The sequence below is a fragment of the Lepisosteus platostomus genome, chromosome 1, assembly GCF_059453375.1.
Source record: "Lepisosteus platostomus isolate fLepPlt1 chromosome 1, fLepPlt1.hap1, whole genome shotgun sequence".
NCBI classification, from domain to species: Eukaryota; Metazoa; Chordata; class Actinopteri; order Semionotiformes; family Lepisosteidae; genus Lepisosteus; species Lepisosteus platostomus.
The window spans coordinates 80,703,813-80,725,484 of record NC_142611.1 but is presented as its reverse complement, the minus strand read 5'-3'; the positions used below and the strand labels follow the sequence as shown (position 1 = coordinate 80,725,484).

The 21,672-nt window shown below is 47.7% G+C and overlaps 1 protein-coding gene across 1 annotated transcript in view; it reads left to right on the top strand.

The window, feature by feature from the left end:
- The first annotated feature begins 139 nt into the window (after positions 1-139).
- LOC148679021 (V-type proton ATPase subunit B-like) overlaps positions 140-21,672 on the top strand; it is a 37,975-nt gene continuing 16,442 nt past the window's right edge. Inside the window, exons 1-3 of the mRNA XM_088638717.1 lie at positions 140-297; positions 18,584-18,639; positions 20,233-20,331. Of these exons, the coding sequence (XP_088494843.1) occupies positions 204-297; positions 18,584-18,639; positions 20,233-20,331 (249 nt within the window). The 5' untranslated portion in view covers positions 140-203. The remainder of the gene's footprint in view (positions 298-18,583; positions 18,640-20,232; positions 20,332-21,672) is intronic.

Here is a 21,672-nt window from a genome sequence, read left to right as displayed (position 1 = left end):
ACACATTCAAACGTCCGGAAACAGCAGCAGAAAGGAAAGCAAACTGCAAGCCAGCATAACGCCTCAGGGGAAGAGAGGAGCCTGGTGAAAACTGATCCTGCAGGATCTTCCCGGATCCCTCCGGGTCCCACAGCACAGAAACCCACTGGCTGTTTATAAGGGCAGGACGCGCTCCTGCAGCGCCCAGAGCAGCGGCAGGAAGGATGTCGAGGCAGGCAGAGACCCGGACGCGCGTGGCAGCAGCCAGGGAGCACGCCCTGGCAGTGAGTCGGGACTACATCAGCCAGCCCCGCACAAGTGAGTGCACCTCCTGCCAGTGACTCCACACAGGCCACTGCAGAGCCCCTGCAGCGCTGACCACTGACAGCGGGTTAGAGCTGGGCTCATCGTGATCAGAGTGTGTGTGAGAGCTGGGCTCGTCGTGATCGGGGTGTGCGTGAGAGCTGGGCTCATCGTGATCAGAGTGGTGTGTCAGAGCTGGGCTCGTCGTGATCAGAGTGAGTGTGAGAGCTGGGCTCATCGTGATCAGAGTGTGTGTCAGAGCTGGGCTCGTCGTGATCAGAGTGAGTGTGAGAGCTGGGCTCATCGTGATCAGAGTGTGTGTCAGAGCTGGGCTCGTCGTGATCAGAGTGTGTGTGAGAGCTGGGCTCGTCGTGATCAGAGTGTGTGTGAGAGCTGGGCTCGTCGTGATTAGAGTGTGTGTGAGAGCTGGGCTCGTCGTGATCAGAGTGTGTGTGAGAGCTGGGCTCATCGTGATCAGGGTGTGTGTGAGAGCTGGGCTCGTCGTGATCAGAGTGTGTGTGAGAGCTGGGCTCGTCGTGATCAGAGTGTGTGTCAGAGCTGGGCTCGTCGTGATCAGAGTGTGTGTGAGAGCTGGGCTCTTCGTGATCAGAGTGTGTGAGAGAGCTGGGCTCATCGTGATCAGAGTGTGTGTGAGAGCTGGGCTCATCATGATCAGAGTTTGTGTGAGAGCTGGGCTCATCGTGATCAGAGTGTGTGAGAGAGCTGGGCTCGTCGTGATCAGAGTGTGTGAGAGAGCTGGGCTCATCGTGATCACAGTGTGTGTGAGAGCTGGGCTCGTCGTGATCAGAGTGTGTATGAGAGCTGGGCTCGTCGTGATCGTCGTGAAAATAGTTTTCTGGAGTGTTCAGAAAAATATTTTTATTTTCTTATTTGTGGAAAAGTTCAAAACGAGAAGTTTGGCTGTCATTGTTTTGCCTCAAGTAGCTTGAGCGCTCTGTGGTGTGGCCTTACATTTAAAGGCCAGAGTGGAAATGGTGCATAGCAACACAGCTGGAGACACATTCACTCAGATTCTAGCTGCAGGATAAGGATAAGAAATTAAGGAAATTTGCCAAATCTATCAGAGAAAGAAAATACAGATGGGATGCTGGGAACTCTGTGGTTGCTGGCTCAGCAGGATTGTGTTTTGCGGTATTCAGGATACATTTTGAATAAAATGCATTGTCAAAAGCTCAGGAAGTATTTCAGAGCTGAAGAAATAGCTCGTGCTAATGAGTTATCAGTAGAGCCTGGCAGGGGAAAACTGAGGTGGGCAGAGCCATGCTGTGCTCTGGGGGCAGTAGGTTGTTCACTGGTGAAGAGCGATCAGCCCAGGTTCCCGTCTCTGCATGGCCATGACAGGAGAGCTGAGTGTTTTCATAGGAACAGCCTCTTGTCTTCTGACAGTAGGAAAGGCTGCTGGCTGGGAGTAAAGTCACTCTCGCATAATGTCAGGAACAAAAAGGAGTAATTGTTTGGCAGTCCGATACAGTGGCAGCCCGCGTTTGAGAATGGTAGTGATGCCAGAGAAAGCAGACGCAGCGTTTACCCTTTCCTGGTGGCTGGCTTTTAAAGAAGTGATGGCGACTGGACAAATGCTCCAAAGATGATGCTGAATTAAATAAGACGCTTTACTTTCATGTCATTTGCCAAACCGCTTTACACCACACGGTGTCGTGGGAAGCCGGAGTCTACCCAGCAAGCAACAAGCACAAGGCAGGGTTCACCCTGGACAGGGCGCCAGTCCATCGCAGGGCCAGTGCAAGCCAATCACACATGGGGACAATCTGGAGGCCACGGTAAAGGCAGAGGGGGGAAATATGGCCCAGACACCGGGATAACTCCCTACTCTTATTGAGAAATCACTTCCAGCTGTGCAGTGATCTCTGTCATGTATTTTGGGGTCTGAAAGTAATAGTGTATCATGTAAACAGTGCAGGTGATCCAGGACTGGGCTTGAGAGAACTGGACTGTGGGAGGTCCACCTTGTTGCCTGTGATCTCTTGGGCATGTTTTATTGTTGTATAAATACACTCCATAGCTGTCAGGAATTCAGGTCATTCTGTAACAGAACAGCAGAAGCAATGCCTTAGTGTGTTGTTTTTCTTTTGCAGTTTTCTACTAGTAGTTTCTATTACTTACATGGACAGACAGACCACATACATCAATAACACACAGACAAACTAATACAGAAACACACAAAACATGCATGTAACACACTACACAACAACACAAAGACACAGCAACACAGACACTAGCACACAGACATACACTACAAGGACATTGACTGACTGGGCTGTCTCAAGACCACAGTGGGCGAAAGCAGCATGTTGTTCAGGGACCCTGAGAGGGGCTGAGCCACTGCTGAAGGTGATAAGAGCTTTCTGGTGGACAGATCTAGTCAGGAAGAAGCTGACCAGTCAACCACTGTGGAAAGGCCTTGGAAAAGGGCTTCTTTTCCCTCAAGATTAAAGAAAGAATGAGAGCAGGGTGATGTGCACGTGTGCAAGGGAGAGAGACTGCCTTCTTTTATTTACTGTTGTGTGCTCTTGGGGAGGAAAGCAAAGGGGATTTCATGCAGACAAGGGTGGGCAATGTCTAGGTAGCTGGTAGCACATCAGTCTGCAGAATTACAGAACAAATGGAACACTAGTCTGCTGCATACTGATTGTAAGCATAGTTCAGGACCCTATGTAGACGGTATAATCCGGAAGTAAGTGGAGAAGGACTACAGGGAAAAGATGTACAGGATCAGGACGGGTTGACAGATGGAGGGTGTGACGCAGTGATCCGGTGCTCGGGGGGCGTGGCCAAGACAAACTGATCCAGACAGTCCAGAGTCCAGGAACCAGGGGATCCATCCAAGATGAGACAAATAAGGTTAAAATCATGAACGGGATCCGGAACAAGGAATAAAACCAGGGTAACGAGGCCAGGCGCTCCGAGCCCTGGACTCAGATGGTCAGGACGCCATGATGAAGCCTTGCTGTCGGGTCTCTCCTGGACCCGCTGGTAGGCGGGCTTCTGGGCGGCAAACTCCCAGTGCTGAGCCAGGAATAGCAGGATCACCAGACTTAAGTGATGGGACACAAAACATGGGGCAGTTGCACATAATCCCTAAAATATGAAAGGATCGCAGAGCCCTTAAGAGGAGGGATGACAATTGTGACCCTGATGGACCCACATTTCTGAAAGATCTGATCTTATTTACATAATTTAATTTGTTGTGTACTGATAGAGGAGCTGTAGAGAGTGAGTGAGGGAGTGAGGAGTGATAGAGGAGCTGTAGAGTGAGTGAGGGAGTGTGGAGTGATAGAGGAGCTGTAGAGAGAGAGTGATGGAGTGAGGAGTGATAGAGGAGCTGTAGAGAGTGAGTGAGGGAGTGAGGAGTGATAGAGGAGCTGTAGAGAGTGAGTGAGGGAGTGAGGAGTGATAGAGGAGCTGTAGAGAGTGAGTGAGGGAGTGAGGAGTGATAGAGGAGCTACACTGACAGAGTGTGGGAGTGAGGAGTGATAGAGGAGCTACACTGAGAGAGTGAGGGAGTGTGGAGTGATAGAGGAGCTGTAGAGAGAGAGTGAGGGAGTGAGGAGTGATAGAGGAGCTGTAGAGAGAGAGTGAGGTAGTGTGGAGTGATAGAGGAGCTACACTGACAGAGTGAGGGAGTGTGGAGTGATAGAGGAGCTGTAGAGAGTGAGTGAGGGAGTGTGGAGTGATAGAGGAGCTGTAGAGAGTGAGTGAGGGAGTGAGGAGTGATAGAGGAGCTGTAGAGAGTGAGTGAGGGAGTGAGGAGTGATAGAGGAGCTACACTGACAGAGTGAGGAGTGAGGAGTGATAGAGGAGCTACACTGACAGAGTGAGGAGTGAGGAGTGATAGAGGAGCTACACTGACAGAGTGAGGGAATGCTGCAGTAGAATCAGGGCTCCTGTAATTCTCGTGTCTTTGCACCCCACTGTGCATCAGTGTCAGATTTCCCCCCTCCACCCCGTCTATCCCACACGCCTCCCCAGCACTGCTCAATAGCTCTGCAGGAAAGCCCTTCCTAATTAGGGTCGCTAATTAGGGACTTTCTGGCTGGGGTCCCCACCACACCTGCATGTTCATGTGAGGCCATGTGCACAGCGCGGGGTCAGGGGCTGAGTGAGAGAGGTGCAGGGCAGCTCCGCACCACCGCGCTGAGCAGGGGCCGGGGGCAGGGGGTGGTGTGAGCTGTCGTTCAGGGGTTAATGGCAGACTGACCTCTAACCAGCAGCACTAAAAGCGCTTTCACCTCCCCACTTTGTCAGCTTCTTGAAGCGATGGCCGTTGTTATGACACACTTCACACAACAGGCTGGCTCCACAAGCCTTTTTTTCACATTCCAAAGCCAGGACCTCTGTCAGCAATTAGGAAAGGGTGCTAGCTTGTCATACTCCATCTAGGTTTTGTGCGGGTTTCCATTTTCTTTGCTTTCATCCGTTTTAAGATGGAAAGATGTCGTATTTTATGGAGGAATACCTGGACGTTAGCACTCAGCCATGGATTACTATTTGGAAGAAGGTAAGATGGATTTCGGACAGGAGAGACCAGGGTTTGTGATCTTGAGTTGGTTGTTGTTGGTAGCACATTAATCTCATCCGGTTTAAAGAAACGTGTCAATACTTTTGTACAAGTTCAGTTTTTTCTTTCGCTCGGGTAGTTAAAGGCGGGTGATATTGAAGAAGTCCAGCTGGGTTAACGTGTACCGCACAAATACGCACATGTACACGCAAACACAAACAAAAGGCTTATTCATTATTCCGGGTTCTGGAATTCCGGAACTTGGAGTCATGAATACCGCTGGGAAACAGGACGTGTGGAGGAAGGAGAAAGGACATCATCAGCACACATTCCAGTGACACACACAGCAATAAAACAATAATACACAGCACACACTTGTAAATAGGACTTTCGAACAATGTGAGTAGTTGCCTGTTGATTTTTATTGTTGTGTGTCATGTGTCATGTATTATTTGTGTTTTGGTGTTCAATATTCTCTTAAATTCAAATTAAAAAGGTTTATTCCCATGACCAATAAATTACATTGATGCAAAAGCAGTATCAATTAGCAAAACATTGACAAAGATTTAGTGTAGCGGAGCTCGTTCGGACACAGTGACGTCATCGCCCTCCCTGCGCGTAGCAGGGACCTCAGCTGCCTGGGCTCCCTGCTGCGTTACGCCGGAGACCCGGGTTCGCGTGCCAGGCGTTGCAGGAGGGAATGGGCGGTGTGGAGCGGCGGAGGGCATGAGCCTGCGAGGAACGCAAGTGGTCATGTTAGAACAACAAAATATTCTTATTTGAGATGGTCACTGTTTGTTTCTCAGGCTGTAACATGAGATCATATACTGAGCTGCAGGTCTGTAGGTTTTCTCTAGCACAAGGAAGCTGTTCTAATTCTGGTAGGAGTGGGACTCCTGGGATTAGATTCACTCTTTAGGAATTGCCTATTTCATTTGTCTAATCTCTGTCTCTGCTTCTCCCTGTTGGCAGTGGGAGCACAACCTGTCCTCTCTGGACAGCCAGGTCTGCCTGTGTCAACCAGTTTCTTTGGCCAGGTGTGTTCACTGAGCCTGTGCTCTCTTTTTGGAGTTGGAGTTTTGATTGAGTGCTCTCAATGGTCCTGTTTTTGCGAAGCGCAGTGCTGAGTTATATTTCAATGTGACTGCTAGTGCTTATGTACTAATACAAATCCAAATAGGTACAATGACTTTTTCTCATTAGTAGTCCTTCTAATCTTCTAATTTGTAAAACCAATACACTGTATTGGAACATTCAGAGCTCTGCCTATTTAAAAGCACAAGAATCCCCAAGCACAGTGAAACTAGTCGTCTTTTCATTCCTCTCCATTGATGTTTTGGATTATCTTAAGCATCTGCATCAGGTCCTGCAAGATGTACTGGATACTGCTGTGTTTGTGTCTTATTTAATATGGTGTTTGTTGTGGGCCTCAGCCCATCAAGTGTTAGTGTAGAAAAGAAAGAAAACACAACGTTTCGGCCGTGGAGCCTTCTTCAGGAGTGAAGGAGAAGGCTCCGGAGCTGAAACGTTGTGTTTCTTTTCTTCCCTTTTCAGCAGGAATAAAGTTGTTTACTTGTTCCTTTACAGCCTATGCATGCTGACACAGCTCCCTACTTGAAGTTTTAGTGTATATATGTGTGTGTGTGTGTTTGTGTGTGTATTCTCTCCTTGATGTGAAGCCTCTTCAATCCAATACGTCAGGGGTCTGTAATTGTAAACTTGACTGAAGCAGGTTTGAAGTACCTGGAAGAATTTTTTCCCCTGATGTTTATAGCAATTCACTCCAAAACCAATGAGGATATCTTTTCTGAGTTCTTTAAAGCTCAAGTGTGATGTTTAAGTCCGAAATGAAATGCTCTTCAAGAGGGATCCCAGGGTGCAGAGGTGCTCTCTCTCCTGACTCTGACTGCAGAGGAAGGAAGAGCACACAAACCCCGCTCTTTGCTCCCATTACGCTGGGAAGCAGCGGCTGTCAGTAATAGCAGACCTGGACTGGCATAATAACAAGATTCTGGTATTGTGAGTGACCATGGCTGTACTGATGCAGTACATGTGCTGGTACAATGTTATTTGCAGTCAGCAACTGACCATAAAGACAGAGCTGATGCTTAGAATTAGGAAAAGACAGAAAGCCTTTTAAGCTTCCTCTCTGTGCTTTTCAGTTTCCTTTACACCCCCCAGAAGATTTACTTTCCTTATTTAATTTGTCAAAGATCACATTAAGCAACTTCATAACTGCATTCAGTAGGATCTCTCTCTCCTCCCCAGCATGTACAATACTACAGCTTCCTCAGTGTTATTTCCAAATGTTATCTCCTGCATCTTAGGTGTATTGGAGTGTACAGTACTCTTAATTAAATTACATGTATATTCATTATCTTTGCTTGGGACCAATATAAATATAAGGTTAAGATGGTATGATCCCATTTGTTTAAATTAGGTACCAACGAAACACAATGCCACAGACTCGCTGAATTATATAGTATGATATATTGAAGTATTAATTCTTCTGAGTGCCCACAGCATTGTGATGTCATCAGCATTATTTAAAACAGATCTGTAACATATGTAATGTCAGATAATCCCTATTACTATGGATGTCAACACTTGCAATCCTCCAGGTCAGAAGCACATGAACATAAACACAAACATAACATGACTCACCATCTGCATCTGGGCAGCAGTCTCCCTGGCAGTTTACAGACAGCCATGTTCACGCAGAGTAAGAATTTCAATAGTGGGGCAATATTCTTACTGATTGAATGTGCTCCTCGTCAAGAGCCAGGAGGTGTCTGGGATAAGCCTTGTGTCACGAATTGCGCTCGGTCGCACAAGCACCACCACATTCCCACGCGCAGCAAGCACTCACACCCTAAATGAGTCCGCACACCATTCCTGCTGTTACCTACAAGGGGTGTTATTTCTAGAACTTCACAGGGCAAGAAGCACTTAGTGTTTCTTCGCTGTCCTGATGCTCAGGCAGCGCGCAAGGTGGCAATCGCCCTTCACACTGCACATCTCTTGAAGGAGATTATCAGTGAAAATTCTGGTGGGAAGACAGACTCACAACTTGAACAGTTCTGCAGACATCTTGAAGAGTTCTGCCGATATTCCAATCTTCTTATCTTTGTGCTGCCAAGAAGGTATTGATTTACACAAAGAGTTGTGAGTGTGTGGGACGGACTACCAAATCACAAGGTGGCAACACAGTCACTGGGATCCTACAGGGAACAGCTGTATAAGAGTCTGGAATCCAGAGCAGGACGGGTAAAATTTCATGTCTGCAATAATGGTGCATTTTTCCTTAAAATAAGTCAATCCCTAAACCTATTTTCTAGAAGACCTCCTCTCTGGATACATTTCTCCCATTTGGTAGTTGGTAGCTGATTGACCTGAGGATTTCAGGTTGAGTCTTGAAAAAAAAACAAGAGATTGCCTTGAACAACAGTACTGGGCACCTTGGCCCAGACTCCCACAACCCTTTGTGTAAAGAAGAGCCTATTGTTTTAAATATACTGTACTCCCATGTAGTTTCCATTTGTTTCCATTGGCTCATCTTTTGCTGCTCATTCTGAAGACGTATGCTTTGTTGTCACTCTATAAGTTACAAGCAGAGCAAAACCAGAGCTGAAGAAGATGGCTGGAAGACAGCAAATAGAGGCTGTGGTGACAGCAAATAGGGGCTCCGGACACGCAGAGAGATTGTGGGGCTCTTGTACCCTTGAGAAAGGCACTTCACTCAGATTCCTACTGGAAAACACACAACTGTATACAATCGAACTGTATTGATGGTCACATGGATCAAAGCAACCCCTGCATGAATTAATAGTAGCACTGTGGCAACTATCCTCACCATGCAGCACTGACTTGGTCCTTAATATGCATTTAAAAATGGTCCCAGTATAATGTAAATCATGCATTCCCTTTGCATCCTGCACTGTGCAGCTCCTGCTTCCTTGTTGATAAGCACCGTGCCAGACTGGGTTCAAAGCTCTCTCAAAGTGGCTTATGCTATTTCATTAATCTCCTCCTCCACCATTAGCAGTCCGCAGCAATCGCTGTATGTTGCTACCCACTCCTCAAGGCCAGCCTGCTTTTCTCTGCCCACAGCCCTTTCCTGGCATATTGTTCAGGATTTCAATTTATAGAATGCCTTTGACGTCTTTTCTTCTGCAATCTTGTGCTCACCGGTTTAGATGACAACTGACAAAATGCTCACACAAAGCCCTCTTTCTGCCACCTCTTTTTGTGGAGGGATTGGTCATTTTCTTTCATTTGCTTTTGCCCCTCATTACCAGGTCAGCAGGGTGGTGTTTTGTGCTCTCGAAGCGCAGTGCTGAAAAAGACAGGATTAGCCCCCCTCACGGTGGTGTATTTATTTCTTACCAGCACTCACAAATTCCCCAGATCCCCCACCCAGTGTGTGAGGATGTTTCATGTCTTTAGTCACTGAATACAAACTACATGAAATCCTCATGCGGTTTATTGTTTAGAGAAGTTGAAGATGAAGGGGGCAGGCGTGAGGACTAGGAGTTCTGTGCTGAGACAGAAATGTTGATAATTTATTTTCAGTGCCACAATTCATCGTATTGTCTTGGTTTTAAAACACACCATTTTCCTGAATGGGTTCCTTGAAAGATACATTTATCATTCCCTCAGTGTGTAGCAAATGTGTGCTCTTAAAACATTTTATCCCTGAACGGTGATCCTTGAAAGATGTCTGTCAAAGGGCTTGTACAATGAGAGAGTTTTTTAAAATAAGACCTCACACCTGACTTGGTCCCTGATCCCCACAAAAACCTGCGAGAATGGTCAAGTCCCAGTGACTATGTCAGGCATTTCTGTTTTAACTTTGGCATCATTGAGAAATTGCTACTGCTTTTGCCAGAACAGAAGGCATTAAATGGAGTTGTTCAGGTGGGTAGCTGCATCAGCATGCATAGGCTGCAAAGGAACAAGTAATAGGTTTATTCCACGCTGAAAAGAGAAGAACGTTTCGGCCGTGGAGCATTCCTCAGGTGTGAGCTCCATTAAATGGAGTTTACAACAGACATTCAGGAGGGATAGCAGCAGCCAAATTCAACTCACTCCTAATTCATAATCATATCTGGTGCCATTTCCTGAATTTTTAAGAAACCTATAAATACTGTAAGTCAACTTCTGTCCCTCGCTTATGTCTCCTGTATCCCTCCTGGGTAGTCTCGGCCTTTGTGTCCTACAGCCAGGGGGCTGCTCTCAGCCAAGCAGAGGAACAAGGAAAGGTTTATTCCAGGCTGAAAGAAAGGAGACAGAATGTTTTGGCTGTGGAGCCTTCTTTAGGTGTCAACCTGACCTTCTTAGCCAAGCAGGGCTACTTACTAGAGCTTAATAGAGCTCAACACTCAATAAATGTTCTTCAGTACATTTAACTCTTGGGTGTTGATATTGCTTGTGTTCCAGAGAGTGTGGAGTGGGCCCTGTGGAGCAGCTCTTCACAGTGAGGCCCATGCTCTAGACAAGGGTCTGGACTTCTTCATTTAGATGTTCAGCTGGTTGTTGGCCAGAGATTTAGTAGCATCAGTAATTCTACTTTAATCCGAAGCTGAAAAGGTCCATGCAACATACTGTACAGAAAGGAACAGGAAGAGGTTAATTCTTTTCAGTAGAAAGGGAAAGAAAGATGACAATGTGACATTTCAGAGCAACTGGAAGGTGAAAAATACTCCTTCCGTAATTGTACGATATATGGAAATCTTTATGTTGTGCTTAAATATACACTCAGGTGTCTTCCTCCTGAATCTGGCATTTATAATAACTGAGAAGGATTTTTTGGTGTATAAAAAGGCTTTGAAATGCCTATGTTCAGATTATAAATGGTGAGATATATTTGTATCACTGGTTTGCTCTCCAGATGGCCAATTGAATAAACTTACTTTAAAACCTCATTGAGCAAAGGTTTCGAAGGTGAAGAGCTCAGGAAAGCAGTATGTGATTAATACCAAGCGCTGAAGTGAGGGCTGAGGAGGTTGAAATAGCAGGTCCGGTGAGAAGGGAGAGACGTGATGGGATGATTAGCTTGTGCGTTGTCGTTTTCGGGACTTGGATCGGGCCGGTGTCTGATTGACAGGGGTCGTGGGAATCCCCCGGCGTTTATCCGAATGATGCGTTTGATTATGTGAGAGTGTGACAGTTCCCCCTGTCTGCCTGTACCCCTCGCCCGTCACTCACTCACCTCATGAGCAGACAGCTCCTTTACTCTGGCACGAGCAGCAGAGATGTTAGATGACACTTTAGATGTTAACAGTCAACTCTTGAAGGTCTCACTTGACATATTTCTTCGACTTGAGCAGGACACCTGAGGTCTGTCTAAACTGGTGTGCCTTTCAAAGCTTTCAGGATTCAATCCCACATACTTTTTGTATTTTTCTGATGCATCTCTGATGGAGCTTTGCCGACACACTTTCTGAAGAGCTCTACCTCAAGACTGAAGGGCCAAGAGTCAAGCTCACTGCCCTCTGCTCACAGGGCTCCACTTGTCAACTGTGGATTTCTGCTAGACAGCAAACCTTTTCACCTTTCTCCCCAGATTCGTTTGTGTGCACAGAAAAGAAAAAAATAACAGGTAGTTCTAAAATAGCAGGTAGCAAAACAAATGTGTTATTCCTGTAATTGATTCAATTCCTATCCATTTCTTGCACTCTCAAGTTCTCTCAAGAACCATTTCATCATCTATTTGTTACTATTTAAATCCTTGGGAAATGTCTTTTTCTGACTTATGTCAAGAAAATCTTCATTTCATAAAAATGACATGTTAGGGAAAAACAGAACACAGTCACCAGAAAGGTTTTGAATAGACCTGAAGGAATTGGAAGGTATTTAATGCTGCCTGACATTCATCTACATATAAACATCATTTCAATTTCAGAATAATAGTTCTGCTTTTACTTACAGTTCCATGACCCTGTGCAGTAGAATGTGGTAAAAAATTTTAATTAACTTTTGACCTGCCTTTCAATTGCTAACAGAAATGAAAGGTTACAAGCTCTGTGGGAAGCCACACAGTTTCTGATTAATCTTTAGAGGTATAGTAGCACAAATTATTTATCTCAAGGCCAGGCAGACACCATGAAAAATGTGGGGCTACAGGCCACATTGCTGTGGAGGATGCCAAGATTGATTGTAAAACTTCCCTCACAATTCTATAGAACCCAGTCCCCGTCCTTCAGGAAAAAGCCTTTTGAGTTATTCATTCCAACCCCTAATCTACAAACACTACTTTCTGGACTCTTGTCAACACGACGTGCTTAATTTCTATCTTTCAATACCGTTTCAAAAACAAAACCTTCGGCACTGCGCTTACTAGAAATTGGGAGACTGTTTACATTTCCTGTTACTAAACTGACTGGGTTTGGTGTGTAGAGTACAGGGGTGACAAAAACAATGCTGTTCACCATGGCTCTCGTGTCCCTACTGCTCTCTGGCATCAGAGAGGGGTGTCACTTAGATGTACAGTACTTGGAAATGTGAAATAAAGATTTGAATCCTCTCTGTAAAGGACACGAGGTTCAAAGAAAATGGTGGATTCCATAGCAAGCCTGGGCAAGATGTGCCAACCCCAAACAGCTTCTTATGGCCAAACACCTGTTCCTTCCTGTGGCTACTGGTCCTGATTTCAATGTAGTGCTTCAATAATGGTTTGGGAATCCACATTTTCTTTAGGCGAGGATTTCAAACACCTTAACTAAATCTTTCTGGAAATCTTTCTCAAGATTGAAAAGATTAAGGTCTTTTAACCATTTTCTTTATTAAGAACAAGATAAAGGTTACAAATCAGTGGAATCATTTGTTTGCAAGTTAGTAGTTTCTGGAAAGAAAACAAGGTTATAGGCTGCAACTATATGACAGAGGAGCTGCAGCTGTCCCACAAGCTTTCGTGTAAAGAGATGCCTCCTCTTAGCAATCTCAGAACACTTCAACATGCTGTCGTTTCCCCTTGTGTCCCCTGATTTGTGTTTCACTGTCGATTCTGAAGACGTCTGTTGGGTTGAATTTGTCACTGCACTTGAGGACTTTGAATACTGTACTTGTATCAGGTTCTGTCACAGTCTGCTTCTCAAAATCTAAAATAGTTTATTGCTGTGAGATTGTGCCGAGCTGCTCTGTGGGGTTTTTACCAGAAGGGCAGTTTGTCCTGTCTCTGCTGTGGTGACAGGGACTGAATTCAGTGTTTTAAGTGGGGACACACGAGACCAGGGCACAAGCGCAAGTAGAAACTCTCTACTTTGCAGGAAGGCGATGTCCTAGATGACGGCGGGTGGAACTGTCTGTACGTGATCGCGGCTGCCTGAGCCACAGACACAGCTCTGGCCCCGGCCGCGGCGGCGATTTCCCCCCATTAAGACCAGGAGAGCCACCACGTCCCCCGTGTCTCTGCTCTCCGGCCTCGGGCGGCGGTTCAGGGGCTCTCACACTCTCAATAGGCCGGCGGGGAAGGCCAGCGGCTGGGCCCGGCCCTCCCCAGTCCCCATTTCAAAAAAAGTCCTAATTACTGTCTAGTTCACAATTCTCTCACTCCCACACCCCTGCGCCGCTGTGCCCTTTATGTACGGAGCGGAGGGGGGGGGCTGTCTTTTCCTCCGAGCTCCTTTGAGCGAACGTGTGAACAAAAGCCTCTTCAAACTGTTGGTCCGAAGCCCAGGGTGTTTACTGCTTCTGTATCTATAACCAACAAATCAAGGCTTTCCCTCCTTTTCTTCCCTCAGTCAGCTGCCTGCGATTATTAGTAACAGCAAATTAAGGACCTTCCATCTGGGTGTTACAACCAATTAAAGAGGAAGCTGTCGGTTATGATTAGAGCACTGCTGGGAAGGAGGGAGAGCAGGGGCCTTTCATTAAGGAGCGCAGGGAGAGGAGGGGGAGTGTGTGAGGGTGTGTTGTGTGTGTGCGTGTGTAGTGGATTGAGAGGGCCGGTTCACAGTGTTCCCTGTCACCCGTCTCTCACACAGGCTGTGGTTTAGCACAAACCGTTCTCCTGCGGTTCCTAAGAGCCACCTGCTGCCTTCAGAGCGCCACGCTGACTTCCTGTGGCAGGGACCTCCCAGAAACCAGCCTGTGCCACCCCGCTCTCCCCCGCCCTGTCGCCTCTGCGCTCTCCCTTTCAGCTCGGGTTCCAGAGCGCGCTTTGACACAATCCTGCCGCATTAAAATGACCACCCTCAGACAAAAACAACAACAACTGTGGATTGGTTCGGTTTCCACATAACTCTTCTGTGCTTGTACAAACCCTGTGTGATACACAAGCCCCTGCCATCGAATAACTGCAGTGTTTGAGTGCTCCCTGTCGTGCTGGGTGTTAGGTAAGCATGCAGGTACTGTACACGTTCCTACATCCAGACTGATACAGTCTCACTGTGAAAACTGCACATACGACGATAAGGGAAGAGCAAACGCGTTTAGGGGGTTATGTGGCTTTTTTTAAGGATGATTAAGTGTTCACTGTGTTACTCAACCTGTCGCGTTGTTCGGCTGCTCAAGTCTCGTTTCTCAGTGATGTATTCGGTCATAGAGAAAGGCGAGGAACGCAGCGCAGAGCGTCCTTTCCTGCGAGGCTCAGCTGTCCTCCAGCATCCCCCTTCGGCATCAGACATGCAGATCACAGGAGATCAGACCCTGACGCGCGGAAAAGTTCCTGTCAGCAGCGTGAAAGTCTGAAGATCCAACTGTTCGTTTCCCTTCCCTCGGAAATGATCTCCGTGTTGGTAAAATACCCTTAGCATCACCCCTCTTTGGATTTAAGGACTGGATTTAAAAGAAGAAGTACAATCAAGCTATGAAAAAAAAATACGTCCGTGAATTCAAGATTATTTGTCCTGGTACGTGCAATGCACGCTTCACTGTACCTTCACTGAGCTTTTAATGCGTCTTTTTCTTCCTCGCATCGCAGCAGCGCGTCGTTAAACTTTCCGTGCGGCTGGAATGTGAAAAGAGCCCCTTAATCGTCGCTGCTGCTACATCTGGACGGTCTAATGAAGGGCCCAGGTGTGCTGGTCGGAGCGGGTGTGATCGGGGAGGACAATGGCCTGGTGGCAGAGGGGCAGCGGAGTGCACTGAGCTGTGAAAGGGGCTCGGCGAGAGGGCGAGAGCAGGACTAATTGGGACTAATTGAATTGGAAGTGCTGATCAGATAGGGCTGTGGAAGTAATCGGAAGTGTCACACTGGATAAAGAGTGTCTGCTTCATGTGGGAGGACTGTAATGTAGCCTGTGAGACGGCACTAGCTTCCCTGTGAAAACGGCGAAACGGGGGATCGGGGTTAGGGGGCGGAGGGCAGGCTCGGCGGAGTCACAAAGCTCCGCTAAACCTTTTCCTCCGTCCGTTTCCGAAGAACGAAAATGAAACAGAAACGTGCGCACGGCGGCACAGGCGACGCAGAAGCGGGGTTTGTGGACACGCAGGCCGTGTCTCCCCTGAGCGGAAGCCAGGCTGGTCTCCCGGTCCCGGCCCGGCCAGGCCCGGCCCGGCCCGCTTCAGCAACCTCCCTGCTCCTGCGGGCCGGGTGTCCAGCTCGCTCAGAGGAGACCGTTACACCGCGGAAAGCCAGGGACCGAGACGGACAGGGTTCGCAGACGTCTGCTCTTTTAATGTCCAGGTCTTAGGGCTGGCAGAGGGTGGCAAGACACTACCTCACGCAGGAGCCCCAAAACACAAGCGCAACAGCGTCGTAAACATGAACAGACGCCCTGAGCGATATAACAGACACCCTGACAGACTCCAAAAAACACCAGTACACATTAAAGCAGCGGGATTTTCCCCAAACTCCCCTCAGGACCAGGCAGCACCACAGATGCTACCTGTGGGGGAAAGCTACCCAGAAAGCCAGGGTATGTGATCCTGAAATTGACATTTCTAGCTTTTTTCTTTGCGTGTCACAGCCTGCTGTGATCGGTGCTATTTGCTCCCTCCTCCTGCACCACTGCCCGCCAGACGCCTGGGCCGTTTGCCTCAGCACAGCCCACGCCATTGGCCGTTCCTGTACCGGAGGATCATGGGACTGTCTTGCGTCAGTCCCGGGGTTTGGCACTGAGTGAGCGCAGGTGTCTGGGGCTGAGGGGGGGGGGCTCAGTCGAGTCAAACAGCAGATCTCTGTTCGTCCGGGTCCTCCTGGGACACAGCACAGAGGAACCGCGGAGCCCCAGGGAGGGAGAGCACTGGAAAATACACATCCGGGGGAAAGAACTTCGGGACAGGGGTGTTGGGAAAAGGCAGAGGAGCATGTGCCAGCCCCACATGTGTGTCCTCTCTGTCTCTGTCCCCCCGGCCCGCTGGCCTCGCAGCCTTTTCTTTCTGAGGGGAAAAAACAGAAAATCCGGCCTTCCTAATTCAAGCCCAATTAGAGGCGCTACACTTCAGCCCAGCACCTCCCCCCCCCCGCTCCTGCTGGTCGGGTCGGGCCGGGGAGGGGGCTGTGCTCGCTCAGAGGGCCCCGCAGATGTGTCAGCGCCGGGCCCGGGCCTGCCAAGCCCTGCTGGGCGGGTCGCGACCTTTACAGAATTGGTGCTTCTGCGTGTCAGAACTGATGGAGGTCAGGCCTCGCGAGGGGCTCTGCGGGGCCGGAGGTCACCGCGCGGCTCACACAGCTGTCCCAGGGCGAGGACGGGCGCAGGGGGAGCCCGCTGCCCTCTGGGGGCGGGGGCTGGAGCAGCTCACCCGAAGCTGAACCGAAAGCTGGGGCTGAGCTCTGCTCTGCCTCCCCCTGGCCTGGCAGGGCGAGGAGTTAAACCACCACCTTTCTCGTCGGGCCTGTTCGCAGTCTTTACATCCCGTATAGAGCTGCGATTAAGTCCTGCGTATCGCAGCAGGAGGATCTATTTGTCCCTTATCTGAAGCAGGATGGTTTTACACTGATCTAAATCAGTCCTGTTTAGCACTGCACTTTAGTGCAATGGCTAATCGTTATTTTAGCATAAAGGCAGCCTCAGTCCTGCCTCGCGGCTACAGCCTTGCTCCATTATATCAGTGGGTTAATACGACACGGGCTATTCAGATTACACTTCCTTTCTGACTGTCAGGGCGGGGCCGATGCCAGCAGTCTCCCAGGTGAGCTGTCCTGTGAGCTGCAGTGAACTGTTGTGAGCTTGTGCAGGGAAGCTACAGCTTTCTCTCCTCTTGGGATCTCCACACAGAGGCAACGGCACTCCTGCACAGCGGAGAGGGATAGAAAGAGCAGATTGCCCTTGTCCGTGCTTGGAGCTTTGGGGAATGTGGTATTTATAGAGATCGGTACAATCCATGTTGCCTTTACGTGTGTGCAGTGTGAAGGAGATTGTGGAAAGGAAAAGGGAAAGGACTTTGATAAGACACCAAAATATTATGCTGGACATAAATGAGGTTGTACCTCATGTTAATGGAGTTACAGCCATTCATCCAGTTTCTAACTGCTTCATCCAATTGAGAGTCGTGGCAAGCAGTGGGCACAAGGCAAGTACACCCTGGACAGGATGCCAGTCCATCACAGGACACACAAACACAGACACACACACTCACACTAGGGCCAGTTTTCCCAGAAGACAATTGACCTACCAGTATGTTTTTGGACTGTAAAGACAGACCTTATACTCTGTGTTTGTCCATTACTGTTATTGCTTGTTCAAAGAATTCTAACACGTTAATCAAGATCTCTCTTGATTTAGATACCTAGTTTCACACAGGAGATATGTTAGTTTTAATTAATGCTTCTGTAACTTCACATGCAGTAGAAGCAAGACTTATCGCTCTGTACTATAAATACTAGGTTCTCTTTCGTCACCCTTTTTATGGGATAACCCTTTTTTAGCTGTGTTATAGTCAAGCGGAAGAGTTTTGCTATCAGTCTGTGAATAACATCTTTTTGTCTCTTCAGTACACTTGCTAGAATACTGTCAAGTCTTTAGCTTAAGTGTTCTAATACCCACTGTGTAACACTTCTGCCTGTGCTCTGCCAGTGCCATGCAATTCAGAACTGTGCCTTCGCTCAACCTGAGACGTGTCTACAGTGCCATAAGAAATGACTCTTATTGCTGCTTATGTAGCCTGTGGCTGGGCACTGGATTTCAATAGCCTCCTCATGCATGTCTGGATGCTGCACATTGGTGGTGGTGGAGGGGAGTCCCCATTATCTGAAAAGTGTTTTGAGTAGAGTGCCCAGAAAAGAGCTATATAAGTGTAAGCAATTATTGTTTTTATTATGTCAACCAGCTCCTGATCCAAACAGCCCAAGCAAGCATAAAACCCACTACGCAGAAAGGCCAGCCCCTTGCCACGTGGTGATTAAAGTCCTCTGAGACTCCTGGACCCTGGGCAGTCCATCCCAATGGGGGTTTTACATTTGCTTGGCTTCATACCTCTGCAGTGACCTTCCCAGACAGAGAGCACACAAGCATTCAAAATGCTCAGAGGCACTGCCAAAGCCAGCCCCGGTGGATTTCTTCAGAATCAACAGTGAGACACCTCTGAAACACAGAGGGCACAAGAGGAAACCATATGGAAGCTAAGAGACAGATGGATGAGATCCTCAACTCAATTAATTCCTAGCTACCAGACAGGCTAGATGGGCAGAATGGCTCCTGTTTGTTACTTCATCTTTATGGTTCATCTACGTGACTTCCAGTACAGGACACCTGATTCTGCTCTCTGCATCAGTCTGAGAGTACAGGGCAGTGATGGTGCTCTGATGACCTCGTTAATAAAATGGTGCAGTTCTTTTGCCTGTCTGCAAGCAGTTCCTCACCTACCCAATGTCCCCTTCAGCCTACAGGACGGTGTGTGGCGTCAACGGGCCCCTCGTGGTTCTGGACAATGTGAAGGTAAGCTGATTGTTGTAGGTGCTGCTGATCCCAGTGCTGCCTGTATTGCGATACAGAATGAGACCCACTCGTTGACCTCAGGTCTGTTTCAGCTCTTCTGGAACTGGGTCCCTACATGCGTGACTGAACCCGCTGGTGCTGGTGTGGGTTCCTTCATTCAGGAACAGGTCTCTGAATGGAGTTTGTTAGTGTTATCCATGAGATCATCACAATGCATCACAATACAGTGCGGTAAAACCTGGACTTCAGACCTGCTGTTTGGCCGTCACTCACAGAAGGGCAGCTAAGTGGCCGGTATGCCAGGCCCTCGTGCTGGACATTACAGTGTCTCTAGCGCCTCTGCATAGAAGAGGTTTAAGGGTGGACAGGCTGCTCGTCAGAGCCTGAAGGATAGAAGTAGAGGTCATCAACCTGTAGACTGACCTGGTCACCAAAGTGTTATGTCTGTCCTGGCTCTGACCCCCTCAGCTGTTTCAGCAGGAGGCCAGGGCTCAGAAGAAGAGCCCCTCAGGGATCACTCGGACGCTGTGCTGTCCAGAGCCCTGGACAGGGCAGGGGGCTGTGTCTCTCTCACTGTATCTCTTCTGCCCCAGCTGACGCTCTTGAAGTCAAGAGCTCGCTAACCTGGCCCAGGTTACACCACTGAACCCTCAATTGACTTCATCATACGATTCATCTGAACTGTTTGACTGCGTTCAGCTCCTTGGCATGTTGGGGGGTCGCCTTTTAACTGCTGCATTTCACATGTCACATGAAGTTCCCCAGCTTCTGCGAAGAAACACAACAATTGCAAATATTTCCATCAAGATCTGGTTTAGCTCAATGAAGGCTTCAATCAGGTTATTAGTCAGCAGGTGTGTAATCAGCAGAGTGAAGGTATGCTGGCTCAGAGGGGGGAGAGACTGCACTGCAGAGAAGAGGGTTTCTCTTCAGAATTTACAAACTAAATAATGCTTTTTCACAATACAAATTATTGCTGGGCAATAACAAAAAATCTAGCAAAGATATGTATTTTTTAACATCAGTGTCTTTTGTTTCTTTCTGCTGAAAGGTGAGTACACAGTGCTTTTGTGGGGTGCAGACTGAAGAGTAAGATAGGCAGTTGATTATGTTGTTTTCAAATGATTAAATTGCATTATTCATCATGGTAAAATAAAAAACAGCAGCTAAGAGCCTGGGGTGCCCTGCACCAACAGGTTGGTGAGGAGGAATGCAGCCCCACCTAGAGGCCACAAGGGAGACGAGCACCTAGAGATCTCCCGTGCTGCAGGGCTTTCATTCATACTGGAATCATTAACTGGAATATACCCTCTCTTATTTGCTCCTGTCCAGTGCAGTGATCTTATTTATAGTTTCAGGCTGGAATCACCTCTGGTTTTAGCTCTGGACAGTGTTTCTGTAGCTGATTTGTATTCACAATGCGTTTTGTGCTCCTTGGTCCAAATGGACATGAAGAAGTCTGTTTGTTGCATTCAGTATCAGACGTTGAGGTGAATCTTCATGCTTATAAGTGACTTATGCTGGTAGCCCTGCACTGGACCATGTTGTACCCAAGTTGCAGTCTTCCAGTATGAATGCTGTTGTCTTTTCCAGTTTGCCCAGTTTGCAGAAATTGTGCACTTCACCCTGCCAGATGGCACCATCAGGAGTGGGCAGGTCCTGGAGGTCGTGGGGACCAAGGCCATCATACAGGTAAGGACACCAAAGAGCCTAACAAAGACATGCTCGTTAAATCAGAGAATGGAGCCCCCTTCTCTCGTCATGAGTTGGTACCAAGCGTTCTTCTGTGAAAGAAGAGAAACAAATTCCAGACATTATAAAGTCACACAAAGGTGTTAACTGTGCAAGGACATTGTCTTTCTTTGGTATCTGAAAGTTGTATGAGGCGCTGCCCTGATCTGTGGTGCTGAAAGGCAGGTGTACATTAACAGAGCTGAGTGTGTCCCCTGTGCGCCTTGATTTGGTCACTGGTGTTAGAGAGACTGTTTGCCTTCCTCCTTCAGACAGGGAGCGTGTCTAAGCTATTGCTATTGCTATTGCCTTTGTGCTATTTTGGCTATTTTGACTCGTTTCTTCCCTTTTCTCTTATCTTCACTGATTCTTAGGAGCTCTAGAGATCTAGATACAGTAACTGTGTTTACTGTTTGATCCCTTACAGGGAAACTAACAGTAAACTCTACTGGCACCCAGAGACACAGGATATTCATTTGAGAAGACTTGCAGGAGACCTCCGAAGTTACTACTGTAACTACACTGTTACTACACTGTAACAGCTTATTACAGATGTGGTCACCTCGACTCAACAGAGCTTTAGTAGAATTTGCAACAGACAGGCAGTAATTTATCAATTAAACAATTTGGTACACTGTGTTTTTTTTTTAAATGCAAGAATTGAGTTTCTCTCTGTGAATTCCTTGTACAAGTGTGTGTCTGTGTGACTCCAGTCCTAAAGATAGCTGTGTTGAATGTTCTTGTTATAAATACTGTGTAAAAAAACCCCCAGTGATTGTTTGCGTCAGAATTTAAATTTATTCCTTGATCCTGTTTATCCATTGCATCCTGATTGTTAGTCTGTTTAAATTCTACCATCTATGTATGATAGGTTTAGAGATCATTTATAGAATAAATTGTAGAACCTTGATTAAAATCTGCTCTTATTAATCTATATTTCTTTAAATGAAGACCATCAGTCATAATAATAATGAAGGCAAGGAGCAATTCTTTAAGATTCATCAACATTATTAGAAGTCCAAAAGCAGGCAGTATTTTCCAGGTGCTGGAGTATCCTCCTCTCATGTAGTGTTTCAGGTGAGCAAGTGTGGGGGGAGTGTGGTCAGATCTGCCTCCCTATTCAGCAGGTGCACCCCAGCAGAGCTGGCCTGGCTCTGTGAGAAAGGTCTTCGGTCGGGCCCCTAACCAGTCTTGTGCTTGGAGATCCGGGCACTCCTGTTCTTTGTCCTCTGTCTCGTTGGCCCCTCAGCACCTTAGGGACCTGGAGCTGTGGCCTCTTGTCTGATCCAGCTCAGGACAGAT